This window comes from Zalophus californianus, chromosome 10, assembly GCF_009762305.2.
Source record: "Zalophus californianus isolate mZalCal1 chromosome 10, mZalCal1.pri.v2, whole genome shotgun sequence".
In the NCBI taxonomy this organism is placed as follows: domain Eukaryota; kingdom Metazoa; phylum Chordata; class Mammalia; order Carnivora; family Otariidae; genus Zalophus; species Zalophus californianus.
Window position 1 is genome coordinate 5,018,863 of NC_045604.1, and position 13,575 is coordinate 5,032,437.

Sequence of the window (13,575 nt, forward strand, 5' to 3'; positions counted from 1 at the left end):
TCCACCCTGTCTTGGGGCCTCCCCCAGGGCTCTCGAGTACCACGCAGTATCACCCCAGAATTCCCGTGTATCTTTGAGTCTGTGTGTCTCCCTCCCTGCCCCCCCATCTTGTATCTCTGAGTCTCCGCAGAGCCTCCCCATCCTGGCAGCATCTCTCTTGTGTCTCTCATCTCTCTGTCCCCCGCACGTCCGTCTCCCCGTGCCTGCCCCATATCTGTTACCCACTGACAGTGTGCTCGCTGGCCCCACATCTCCGCCTGTCTCCCCTTCCTCTTCAGCCCCCGTTGGTGGGCATCTCTCCTCTCCCCACGGCACTCTCTCCTGGGTCTCTCTGTCTCCCAGTTTCTTGGACAGGGTGGAGGGCAGGAGGGTGGGGGAGGTAGCATTGCTGTTGCTGGGGGCTCATTAGGTGGAGATTGGTTTTTAATCAGCACCATGGCAATGATGATGCAAGAACTAAGATGCCACCTGATCCCCTGCCCCCCAGCCCCCCTCCTCAAGCCTCCTTTCCCCTCCAGCTCAGCCCATCTGCTGGCGCCCGGGCACCTGTCTGGGCCTGCCCAGGTGGGAGTTGGCACCTCCCAGACCTGGGGGTGAGGAGGGGTGGGGGAGCTTGGGGAGGGATTATAGGACTCCCCTTAGGGAATGCCTCACCCTGGAGAAAGCCCAGAAAAAGGTCGATCTGGCACCGGGGAAATGGCAAATGCCTCCAACAACCTGCAGGTGGGGTGTGCTCCTCCTAAGGTCTGGGCCCTTTATGCAATAGCTCAATCTCCATGGCAACCTAAGAAGCAGCTACAATGAACCCCATTTTACAGAAAAGGACAGTTGAGGCTCAAGAGGTTAAGTGACTTGTCCGAGGTCACACAGCTGCCAGGGCTTTCTTCACCGTAGCACCCTGTCTCTGCAGGGCTCCCGGCCACGGTTCATTCTGGATACGTGCAAAGGTTCCATGAAGATACCCAGCCGCTGGCTGGAGGAGAGGACTAGACACAGAAACCCAGCCCACATCCTCTCTGTGCTTCCCTTGGTCCCGGCCCCTGCCACCCTGCACGCACGCACACACACACACGCTGGCGCGCACTCAGACACACATGCACATGCACACGCACACTGGGGCTGGAGGCAGCTGAGCTGCCCGTGTGAACTTAATCAATGCCTGTTTGCATGTACTTCTGTATCTGGTTTTCTCACTGCTCATTTGCTGCCCCGGCACGCTCCCAGCCGCCCAGGCTGCCCTGCCTTCTCCCACGTCCTTCCTCCGCCTTCAGCCCTTCCTTTCCTCCCAAGGGCCCCTAATTCCCAGTGGGTCAGCCTAGAGAAACTCCTCGTGGGCTCTGTGTCAGGAGTCTGACCCCGCTCCTCCTGGTGATGAGGTAGGTAGGAGGAAGAGGGCTGGAATAGAGGCTGTGGGGTGACGGGGTCCCAGGGTGACGAGGGGCAGAGGCCTGGACAAGAGCCACAGACAGCCTGCCACGGGGGCCGCTCGGCCGCGGCTTCATGAAGGACGAGAGCTTGGGGACGGCAAGGACTCTGGGGCCGTCTCCCGAGTTTTAGCGCTGTCCACTTGCACTTTTCTAGATTTCCCTGTTAGTACCTCGGAGAGCCTTCTTCCCAGGAGAAAGGACACGGGGGAAGGGGCCGTCGAAGTCACACCGGGACTCGGAATAGGACCATGGCACTTAAACCTGGAGTGCTGGGGGCCGCTGTCCCAGCCGCCCCTGGTGTGGAAGACTGAGGGGTTCATCTGTGGTCCTGCCCTGGCTCTCGCCCCAGCCCCACCCCTTCCCCGGGCTCTCCATTTCTTGCTTATGAAATATGCATGGAGAACAGATGTCCCTGCTCCCCTACTCCCTGCCCCCCCCCAGGGCCAGCCCCCACCCCCAGCTCCCGGGAGGTGGGGTGGGGGGGGTGTTCCCAGTTCCCTCTGCCAATGGCTGCCTGGCCTGGCTGTTTAATATTGATGAGGGGGGGGGGCCTGGGCCAGCCAATGGAGAGCTGGGGGTGTGCGTGCGTATCTCCATGTATATATATATATACACAGGGCTGGGCCAGCTCAGGTGTGTATGTGTCTGTGGGGGTGTGTGTGTATGTGTGTGCGTGCGAGCCGCTGGCCCGCCGTACCTCCCCAAGCCCACCCCCTCCACCTGGGCCCTATATCCTCACCATGTGTACCCCTCTCATCCGCCCTGGAGCCTGGGCAGCCACGCCGCACTGCTGTCCCCGAGGGCTCTAGAAAGCTGGTCCCTAACTTTGCAGACGGATGAGCTCTGAGCAGCCAGAGGAGACTGGGGCTGTCAGCGCGGCCCCCTGTCCTGCCAGCGTGGATCCCCTCACAGGGTCTTCCTAGGTAAAGGGAGAACCGTGGGCTGGGGAGGGGTGGGTGTGTCCCTTGCACTCCGGCTGGGTCCCCTCCCCGAGCCTCTCTCCTGTGTCCCTGCCCTTCCCTCTTCCCCATTCCTCCCCTTGGACTCTTTGTGCCTGTCTGTTCTCCATCGGGTGGAGCATGGCAGAAGTGGGGCTGGAGGTCCCACCCCCCGATGCTTGGGATTGCTGTTCTCCCTCATCCTTGGAGCCTGGAACTTTGGGACCAGAAGTGGATTGGGGGTGAGGACTGCACGGGTAAATAGAAGCTGCTGCCAGGACTGGAGCTGGGGTGGACGGCGGGTCCCGGTGGAGGTGGGACGGGGGTCAGATTGGGAGCACATGGAGGGGAGGGGAGGGGAGGGGAGGGGAGGGGAGGGGAGGGTATGGCAGAGCCGTCAGGGGTGAAGGAACACGGACACGGGGCAGAGGGACGGCGGGCTGATAGATGGGCTCGGAGGAACGTGCAGCTGAACTCCTGAAGCCCAGGGGTGGGAACCTGGTCCTGGAAGGTGCCGACTTCGGGGCCTCCCACGCTGTTGCCACCCCTCTTGTCCCTCCGGAGTCCGGAACGTGGAGCGTGTTCTGAATTTCAGCACTGACCACCTTCTGTTTTGTGTGATGGTTGTGCGTGTGTGTCTGTTAGATGTGGACACCCTTGCACCCGCCACCCCCCAGCAATTAGTAACTATCTGTCAACTACCTCTGAGCCTGCCTCCTCTGCAGTGGGGTGGGGCAAGGTGGGGGGGGGTCGTGACCCCTGGGAGGAGGGCCCTCAGGCAGGAGAACCGGGCTGGTGAGGAAGGGACGGGAGCCTCGGTGGTTCTGTTTCGGGCGGTTCGGTCCCGCTGAGCTCCCGGGGAGCGGTCCCCTCTTCCCCCCTAACACTCCTCCGAAGCCAAGCCTTTCCCAGACCTTTCCTTGCTGCCTCACCCTGACCTCCTCTGGTCCCGGGGACAAACCACCCTTAGCCAAGTCCCATAATGGTGTCCCCAAGAAGCTGTCCACGTCCCTGCCCCTGCAGGCCGTATCTGAGCAGATGGGCGGTTGGGGGAGGACCCCGAGTGGGAAACCGATGATGACCCCTGTCCCTCTTCTTCTTTGTGGAGCCACCCAAAGCACCAGGGAATGGCGCCCCGCGGCTGAGGGTGTTGGGGATAGAGCTAGAGGAAGGCCCTGGCCCCGAGGAGGGTCATCATGGCCAGAAGAGGTACCATGCCCTGACTCTAGTGGACGGGGCGGTAGGATCAGGTGTCTGCGGTGGTCGTGTTGGGGGGGTGGGGGGCCGGCAGGGACTGAGCCTGGGCAGCTGTGCCGAGCTCCATATGTCCCAGCCCAGTCTGCAATGGGCAACCCGCGTGTGCACCCCCTCCCCCCAAGAGAGGCAGCAAGGCTGGAGCGGGGCCCTGAGAGGGAGGAGAGGGCAGGGCCAGGGCTTGCGGCTGTCCCATCACAACTGGGGAAGGTTTTGAGGCACGGCCAACCTCTCTTGAAGCTGTGACTGCAGTCTTGCTCAGCTTTCTTTTTCTTTCTTTGTATTATTACAAGATATTTTTATTATGGTTAAAAAAACACAAACATAAAATTTACCATTTTAAGCATACGGTTCAGTAGCGTTAAGTATATTCACACAGTGATGCAACAGATCTGCAGAACTTTTTCCTCTTTCAAATCTGAAACTCTACACCCTTTGAACAACACTTCCCCTTTCCCCCCACTTCCCCCAACTGCCATTGTACTTTGTTTCTCTAAAGTTGACCGCTTAGATCCCTCATATAAGTGGGATCATACAATATGGGTCTTTTTGTGACAGGCTTGTATTTCATTTATGTGTAATGTCCTCAAGTTTCGTCTATGCTGCAGCACGTGGTAAGATTTCCTTCCTTTTTAAGGCTGAATAATATTCCCCCGACTGTATGTGCCAAATCTTTATCCAGCCATCTGTCGATGGACGTCTGGCTTGTGTCCATATCTTCTTTGAACATGGAAGTGCAGATATCTCTTTGAGGTCCTGATTTCCATTTTGGGGGGATACCACCCAGAAGTGGGATGGCTAGATCATCTGGTCGTTCTATTTTTAAATTTGGGGGGACCTCCGTTAGGCTTTCCATGGTGACTGCACCATTTTGCAATCCCACCAACACACCAACATGGCACAAGGGACTCCACATCCTCACCAACACCTGTTATTTGGTGTTGTTTTTGTTTTGACAGTGGCCATCCTCACGGGGGGGGGGGGGGTGAGGTTTTAGCTCATTGTGGTTTTGACTTGCTTTTCTCTGGTGATGAGTGATGGGGGGCATCTTTTCATGCCTGCTGGCCATCTGTGTATCATCCTTGGAGAAATGTCTGTTCAAGTTCTTGGCCCATTTTTTAATTGAGGGATCCGATGTTTTGTTGTTGTGGGGGTTCTGTATAATATTCTGGATATTCACCGCTCATCAGATATATGATTCGCCTGTATCTTCCCCCACGGCTTGCCTTTTCACTCTTCTGATTGTGGTCTTTGACTTACAAACGTTTCCAAGTTCGACTAGTCCCGTTTGTCCCTTTTTGCTTTGTTGCCTTCCTTTTGGCCTCATATCCAAGAAACCACTGACTGCCAAGTCCAGCGTCGGGAAGACTTCCCCTGTGTTCTCTTCTAGGAGCTGTCTAGTTTCAGGTCTTTAATCCTGCGGCTGGGTTACGTCCCGCCCCCCTCCTCCTTTCCTGATGCTCCGTCTTTCCCCCTACTCCTTCCTGTCCGCCTGTCCGCCTGCCTGTCTCTCCTAGACCGCCACCCCTCCCCATGTTTCTGCTGTTCTCCCCCCCATAGCACCTCCCTGCTCCCAACGCATCTCCGACCTTCCTCTTGCCCTCCCCATCTCCGAGCTGTCCCCTAATTCCTCCCTCCGCCCCAATCAATTTCTTCTTCTCTCCTCCAGGCTCAGCACTGGAACCCTGACCATGGGACCTTGAAGTGGCTCTGACCTCCTCAGCTCAGTGGCAGACCCCACTCCCCCAGGCCCTTCCTGCCCCTCCCACCAACAGCTTGCCGGCTCCCAGAGGGAGGGGTGGGGAGGAGATCCTGATCTCGCAGGGCACGGGGCTTCCATCATGATGCTCAACTCAGACACGGTGGAGCTGGACATACCTCCCACCCACTCCGAGACCGAGTCAGGCTTCAGCGACTGCGGGGGCGGGGCGGGCCCCGACGGGGCTGGGCCTGGGGGTCCCGGAGGGGGCCAGGCCCGGGGCCTGGAGCCCGGAGAGCCCGGCCGGAAAGACCTGCAGCACCTGAGCCGGGAGGAGCGGCGGCGCCGGCGCCGGGCCACGGCCAAGTACCGCACGGCCCACGCCACGCGAGAGCGAATCCGCGTGGAAGCCTTCAACCTGGCCTTCGCCGAGCTGCGCAAGCTGCTGCCCACGCTGCCCCCCGACAAGAAGCTGTCCAAGATCGAGATCCTGCGCCTGGCCATCTGCTACATCTCCTACCTGAACCACGTGCTGGACGTCTGACGGGGCCTGCCTCCGGCCTCGCGGGAGTCCCCCGGCCCCTCTCCCCCGCCCCTGCACCCCCGCACGGAGTCGCGCAGGCCCCGGGGCGCAGGCAGGCTGCCCTCCGCAGGTGCTTGCTGGCTGGCGGCTATAGCGGGAGCCCCACCTCCTCTTACCGACCCCGCACCCCCGCCCCGGGCGAATCTCATGTGCCTCCCACCGTTTGTGGTTGGGGCCCAGCTGGTCAGAAATGTTTGCCTGGGTGGTCGGTGTACAGTTCTTGTGGGGGTTCCTAAGCGGCCCCCCTAGCTCTCTCAAGGGCTGCTGCCTCTTCTACCCCTAAGACCAAATTTTCGGAGACCCCAGATCCTGTCTGTCTCCCATCCTGTTTCCAGCGTCTCCTGCCCCCCCCCCCGGGGGGGGAGGGGGCATCGTCAGGGGAAGGGGGAAGCCTGGGCTCCGAGTGCAAGGGGGGCTTCTTCTCAGACATCTCGGCCCAGCACCGGTGGCCCGAGGGCCAGGCGCGGCCAGGCACGGGGCTCCTGAGACAGCTCCTGCCAGGGGAGTCCTAGCAGCGGGAATCCGGGAAAAACGCTACCTGTTTTCTCTCGTTCCTGAGGCTCAGCACAGACGGACCTCGATCTTACTTGGTAGTGAGTGCCTTGCCCTCTCTAAGCTCCCCGCCCCCTCCCACCCAGCATCCCAGTTTTCTCCCTCTCTGTGTGCAGCTGTTGAAAGGGTAATCGATCTAGATCCTGGAGGAGGGGATGATGGCCCCAGACCCAGCCCAGAGAATCAGCAGAGGGCCCAGGCAGTGGGTGAGCCAGATCGCACATCTGCTTCCTCCATCCCAGCCCACTGGGAAAATGTGCAAAACCCACCCGCCTTCCTCCCTCAGATGCAGCGGGGAGGCTCTATTCCTACCCTCTGGGAATGCTCAGCTCTCTTGGACCTAGGGCCAGTTCATTATAGATAGATTTTTTTTCTCCTTCCTTAAGCTTGGCTTCAGCAAGGGAAGACAACCGCCACCCCGCTCCCGACTCCCAGGCTCTCTGCACTTCCCCCCACATGTTGCTTAGCCCCCCTCTGCTGACGGCAGCCCAGGGTCAGCAGTGGAATGAAGGGCCAGAGGGCAGGTGCAGAAGTGAGCTCACGGCCCTTCCCATGCTCCCTCCTCCCCGACACCAGACTCCGCGCTCTACAAGGATATTATTTATTTACGTATTTATTTATTTATTCATCTATTTATTTACTTATTTATTTATAAATATTACTATTTATTGCCTAGTTGTGCACTTTGGGGTAGAGCGAGGGGGCTCCTGGCAGTCCTAGCTGGGTCTCTCTTGCTTCCTCCCCGGTTACTCCTTTCCCTTTCTTACTCCTTCTGCAAGCTCCAGGTGTGTGGGGAGATCCTCCCTGCTCACCATACCCATATCCCTTCCTTAGATCCATCTGTCCGGACACCCAGTCCTCTGGGATGGTGCCCTTCCCCCAGCTCCAGGGCTCCTGGACCCTTCCGTAGCTCTCTCCACCCCCAGACAGTCGCACCCCAGTCCTGCCTGCCTCTTTTCTCTCTCTAGCCCTCTCCCATGACCTCGCACTTCTTCCTAATAGCCCCAACAGCGGGCCCCCCGGGGTCTGTGTCCTGTGTCCTGTGTGTGATCCCCTCCCATTGCATTTCTGATTTCATACGAAAAGAAAAATTAAAGTGACCTCGTTCTAGCACCAGGTATGGCTGTGGATCATTCGGTTGGGTTGAGAAGCTGGCCTAGGCATGGAGGGTCCTAGGCTTTGAAGGCTCTTCTGATGGGGCTATGAGAGCTCAGTGTGGTGGGTACCCAAAGAGAGAGAGGGAGGGGCCACAGAGTAAAGAGGCGCAGGGAAAGGTGTAACACACCGGTCCCAGACCTGCCCACCGAGAGTCCCAGGTACCTCCATCTTGGTGTTCATTGAGCGACACTTTCTGACCCCTCTGGCATTGTGCTTCTGCTCTGCTCTCTCTGGGCCTGAGGAAGAGCTTGAGTTCCCAGGGGAACCCAAGTAACACATGTGTCTGTAGGTCCATGCTGCTGGGAAAAGCCATGACATACAGTCTGTCTCTCCTCATTGTTGTCTCTGAGCTGGGTCAGCATTCATTGCAGTTTGTTCTTGGCCCACTTTGTGTTCCGCAACCTGAGGATATGGGGGAGAACATGATGGACAACCTGGGACTCAGGAAAGGGAAAGGGATAAAAAGGAGCTCTGAAAGAATATCCAAGGACTCCTGGAAGAGACCCTACAGTCAATTTATAGATGAGGACACTAAAGCCCAGAGATGAGGGGGGCCTTGCCCAAGGTCACACAGCTAGTCGGGGGGCAGAAGTAAAGTTCAAACCTAGGTCCTTTACATCCTGTAATGCCAACACCCCACTTCCCTGAAATGACCCAGCCTGCCAGGTGAGACTCTGTGGGCCTCTTCTTATTTTAACAAGAACCCCAGTAAACCAGAGAGTATTCAGTTTTGTGGCCAAGAAGGCAAAAGGTCTGGAGACAACTTTGCAGAAGGAATAGCTGAAAAACTGAGGCTATGTGTCTTCACAAGAGCAAGCTCGGGGGGCGATATGGTCCTTAGCTTCAAATACTGAGAGAAGAAACAAAAACAAGACACGCTGCGCGGCCCCGGGGAAGCAGAACCAGGACCAGTAGGGGGAAGTTACAGGCAACAGATTTTAACTCTAAGGAAAACCTTTCAACACCTGGAGCTGTCCAGCAACGGAAGTGCCTGCCTCGAGGAGGAGGAATCCGAATAGATGGGCTGGAGCGTGGACCACAGACAGAAACCAGCGAGTCCATTCCTGCCTCCCTGGAACACTGGCTAGGTAAACTCAAAGATCCTTTCCAAACTGGAGGCCCTCTGGGAAGTCTGCAGGCAAGCAGTGGGAGGGAAATGCTGAGACATGTCTGGACTCTGAAGGTGCTGTTTTCATCCCTCACATCAGCGGCAAGAGGGGTTCAAGTTAGACAGGGAGAAACCCACACACATCTTCCCTTCCCCATCTGCGTTAGAGGAAATGTGCTCTGCCCAGAGCCTGGCAGGAGGGAGGGCTGCACAGAGACCAGGGAGAACCTGAGGACTATAGGGCTGGAGCTGGAAGGGAGCATGGCCGTCACCGGATCCAACACCTTTGTTCTGAAGGCAGGTAAGCCACCGTCCACAAAGGGCATGTGACTCACCCACGTTGGTGGACTGGGGTTAGAACCGTGTCCTCCATTCCTGACCCTGGAGCTCGGTGCCTTCCCCTGCACAGCAGCCCTGGCCCTCGGAGCTCCCTGCCTCCCCCCTTGTCACTTTGCCCTGCTGGAAAGCAGAAGGGGTTACTGGGCCCCTCTGCTCAGGGATCCCTCAGGGCCTGGGGGTGGGGAGGGGGGGCCAGCCGCAGCTGTTCTGCTAGCTCCAAATTTCTTCAGATAATCAATTGGCCTCGGCTGCCGCTCTGCACCACAGGACCAGGACTGGAGAAGCTGGAGGTGGGGAGGAGGAGGGGAGGGGACAGGGGGCAGGGCGCTGGGAGAGGGGACCGTCTGGGAGACCCAAGTCCCCAGGCTGAGGACTGAGGGAAAGTGGGAGCTCGGAGCTAACACCAAGGGAGGGAGGGACAGAATGTCAGGAGAGGAGGCATCTGGGGCCCTCATTCTATGTCCTCCAAAACCCACCAGGTGGGCCAGTGGGCTGGGCGACCGGCTGGGGGGGGGCACCTGGCACGAGTCGGACTTGAGCACCTCACCCCCCCTTTCCTCCTCCAACCCCCTTTCCTCCTCCAACTTCCTCCTCACCCCTGCCAGCCCCTTCCAACTGTCCATGCCCCTTTCTCAGCACAGCCCACCCCTGGTGGCAGAGCCCCCAGCAGGCCCCAGGGGCTTGAGAGTGGAGGGGAAGCTCTTAGCCACTCCTCCTGCCTTCACACACACACACACACACACACACACACACACACACACACACACACACACACACACACACACACTCATGCACACACACACACACATACACTCTGTGTAGGCTGCCAGGCATATGGCCCCTTTGTGCCACACAATGGAGGCCCTGCCATGCCCCTTTCCAGGCTGGGCACGGGGCTTCCTCTCCCTCCTCTCGCTCACCTCCCTTCCTTCTCCATCCCCCACGCAGGGTCTGCCTGTGCCTCCTCTTCTGCCTCTAGCTGGACCTCCCCTCCCTCCATCTTTCTGCCTCTTGTTTGCTCACTTGCTTGCGTCCTTTCCTGAGCCCCCGAAGTCTGGGCGAAGCCTGTGTAGAGAAGAAAGAAGTGGACAGAAGGCCACAGCCCTCGAAGGCTGGTTCGGGGAGAGAAGAAGGAAGCAAGTGGAGCGGGAGTGGGGGAGAAGGGAGGCAGTTTTGGGATGGAGGGGACAGAGAGCTGGCGGCTGGCAGCCAGAGGACCTGAGTCCAAGTTCCATATTCACCTTCACTCGTGGCGCCATAACAAGCAAACCACACGCGCTCCCTGGGTCTCAGGATCAAGACCTGCCTCATAATGGTGTTCTGAGCATGAAATGAGATCATGCCGGCAGTGCTCAGCATGATGAATGCCCGCTAAATGGCACAGTGAGGAGCAGTTAGTAGCAGGGCCAACCCATACTGTTGTACAGTCTGTGCACTGTACAAGGTGCCAGGCCAAGGCAGTGAAGGGGCCTGACATCTAACCAGAGCCACTGGCCATGCCAGTGGTGCCAGTGAGGGTGCAGCATCCCCCAAGAGGGGGCCCTGGAGCCAACCCCTCAGGTGGGTTCCCAGGCATGAACTTACAGGGGTCCAACCGAAAACTCAGAGTCCTGACAACCTTGGAAACCAAGACAGAGTGGAAGGGGATGAGAGGCTATGGCGAGCCCGGAAAGGGAGGTCCCTTACCTCCGTCTTCCCTGGAAAGTGGGGAAAAGCTGAACTATGAGATCTGCTACACCCATCAAGGAGACCCTGCAGCTGAGAAGGGGTGGGGAGCTTAGAAGCAGGAGAGGAGGGAGAGCCTGGGAGGGTCGGTGGGTAGAGATGAGAACGCGGTGTGGGTGGAAGGACCTCCGGCTCTCGGTCCTCCTCCCGGGTCCGCACTTAAGCAAGGTTCGCGGAGCCGCTCTGACGATCGCTTGTTGAACACTGCCCCCTGCCGGCGCCCGGCGGAGCCGTCTCACTTCCCTCTCGGGCGGGAGCCGCCACCAAACTGGGAGAGGTCCCTCCAGAGGGGGACAAAAGGTGAGGGAGATGTGGTGGGAGCTGCGATCCAGAATTCTGTTCTTGTCAGAGTTTCTGGAAGGTGCATGGGGGGGGGGGTTTGCTGACTGGGGATGACTACGGTCTAGAACTCGTGGGTGTTTCATTTATGTATGTTAATGCTGTATCATTTCCAGATGGATTGTTTTCCTGCCTGTGTCCATTTCATTTGCTGTGTGTCCGTGTGTGTGTGTGTCCGTGTGTGTGTCCGTGTGTGTGTGTCCGTGTGTGTGTCCGTGTGTGTGTGTGTGTGTGTGTGTATTCTGTCTCTGGGGTGCTCGCCTGCTTCTGTGCCGCTGTCCAGGAGAACGTATGTGTGCTTGTTTCTATGTCCTTTTTAAAGGATGTTGCAGTCTTTTTTTTTTTAATGATTTTATTTATTTATTCATGAGCGACAGAGGTGGGGAGAGAGAGAGAGAGAGAGAGAAGCAGAGGGAGAAGCAGGCTCCCAAGGAGCAGGGAGCCCGATGCGGGACTCGATCCCAGGACCCTGGGATCATGACCTGAGCCGAAGGCAGACGCTTAACCATCTGAGCCACCCAGGCGCCCTCTATGTCCTTTTTTATGTGGGAGTCTGAGTGCTGGCTTTCACGTATGGGGGAGCGCTAGAAGTGGCTTCATTTCCTCTCCTTCCCTCCACCGTACACCTCTCCCTTCCACCAGCCACGTGGCCACCTGCAGGCGACAGTCTTTTGGTGGCTCTTGCCTCATTTGGACCAAGCTGAGAGCCTCGCTCCGGCTTTACGCGGGATTCTTAAGCCTCCTAAGTGGGGCCTTGGGCTTGACGCCCAAGTGGCTGGAGATGACTGGGGTGGCCCTGAACCCAGAGCCACCTACCTCTCTCTCGTCCTTACTGGCATGGAACCTCCCGCCTTCTTTTATTACCTTGTGGCTAACCTCCTTCATGAGTCAATCCCCTTTTATTCAATGCACTATACATTTACTAATAGCCAGGGTGGGCCAGACACCGTTCTAGGTGCTGAAATACCAGGCTGTCCGACAGGGAGGGCGTGTAGGGAGACAGACGTGTAAACACACCACCCCCCTGAGAGGGGAAAGCACATGCAAGGACTGCAGTCCCGCCAAGGAGAAGGATGGGCTCAGGGGCCGTGCTGCTGAGGGCGGGAGCAGGTCACATCCGAGCCGGGCTTTGAAAACAGCGGGGGCTGGCCGGGTCTGCATAGGTGCTTGCAGACAATTCTGTGGTGGGCTGCCAGGAACCCCCTTCACAAATCTCCTCCTTCTCTGGACAGGGGCACTCACTTCCCAAGCTGCAGCGGAGTCGCTCCTCAGGAGCTGCCTCTGGAGGAAGACAGCTGCCTTGTGTGAGGTCGTGCTCCCTCCCTAGGGCAGTCTGCGTGCAAGGACTTGTTGTGGGGTTACAGAGTCCCTGTGCCCGGCAGCCAAGAAGGGCCGGCTCTGCTTGAGACCGCCCCCCCCCCCCCCCCGCCCCGTGATGCCCAGAGCATCGCATTTCAGCTCCCCCCTCTGCTCCCTGCAGCCTCTCTTACACCTCACAGGTGTTCCCAAGAGCGCACCTGAGAGGGCTCTCCTGCCTGAGAATCCGTTTCCCAGAGAACCCCAGCGAAGCCCTGATATTCCGAGTAGGAAGCACTGTAAGTACAAGGCACGGAACAAGAGGTCCTCTAAGCAGTGTGCTTTGTTGGCATGTAAGACGCAAGGGGCTAGTGGGGCACAAGAGTGGAGGAGAGCGTCCTGGAGAGGTAAGCCGGGGTGGGTCAGGACAGGTCCCGGGTGTCACGCTCCCTATGTGGCCACGTAGCAGAGGGGACGGCCGTTCCCTAGTAGGGCAGATACACGCCATCAAATGGACATTGTAGACACGTCACTGTGGGAGTAGTTGTGGAGAGAGACGAGCTAGGGCTCAGATCTGTGCGGGAACAGTTTTAGGAAGCTATGGCAAGTTCATAGGCAAGGTCATAGGCAAGGCTAGGGCAAGGTCAGCCAGGGCAGACAAGAGTCTGTACTGAAGCAGTGGCAGAGGGAATGGAGAAGAGAAGACAGACTGGGGAAAGCTATTTAAACTAGATTCAGTAGGGCTGGGTGATGGGTTAAACACAGTGGGCTAGAGATGGGCGCCCAGGGGTCCGGCATGGGAGCCTGGATGGACAGAGGTGCTCCCTTCCAAAATAGACCACAGAGGAGGAGAGACGTGCAGGGAACTGTGGGGGCACGGTGGCCATAGTGGGGACATCCCAGGGAGAGTGGGACAAACGCATGGAGGAGCTTTCCGTGGTGTAGTCCGGAAGGAAGTTGCTCTGGGTTTTCGTCGAACAGCTGGACCTTTTTACTGGGACGTCTCCCAGAAATCTGCGACTCCGTAACCCCAAACAGGCCTCCCTCTCCTCTCCTCTCTCAACCCCACCTTTCCCTGGGTGTTCCTCACATGAATAAATGGCACCCTCCGCAGTCAGTTGCCCTGGCTGTCACGCTTCTGTCCCTCCCCTGCCATC

The 13,575-nt window shown here is 58.2% G+C and overlaps 1 protein-coding gene across 1 annotated transcript; it reads left to right on the forward strand.

Annotated features, from left to right (window-relative positions):
• Positions 1-5,460: 5,460 nt before the first annotated feature.
• NHLH1 (nescient helix-loop-helix 1) lies at positions 5,461-5,862 on the forward strand. Its single transcript, XM_027614111.1, has one exon. It carries the CDS (start codon positions 5,461-5,463, stop codon positions 5,860-5,862), a length of 402 nt encoding a protein of 133 aa, XP_027469912.1.
• Positions 5,863-13,575: the final 7,713 nt, after the last annotated feature.

Excerpts from the sequence above, each read along its gene's own strand:
- NHLH1 (XM_027614111.1), top strand. The coding sequence starts at position 5,461 with ATGATGCTCAACTCAGACACGGTGGAGCTGGACATACCTCCCACCCAC.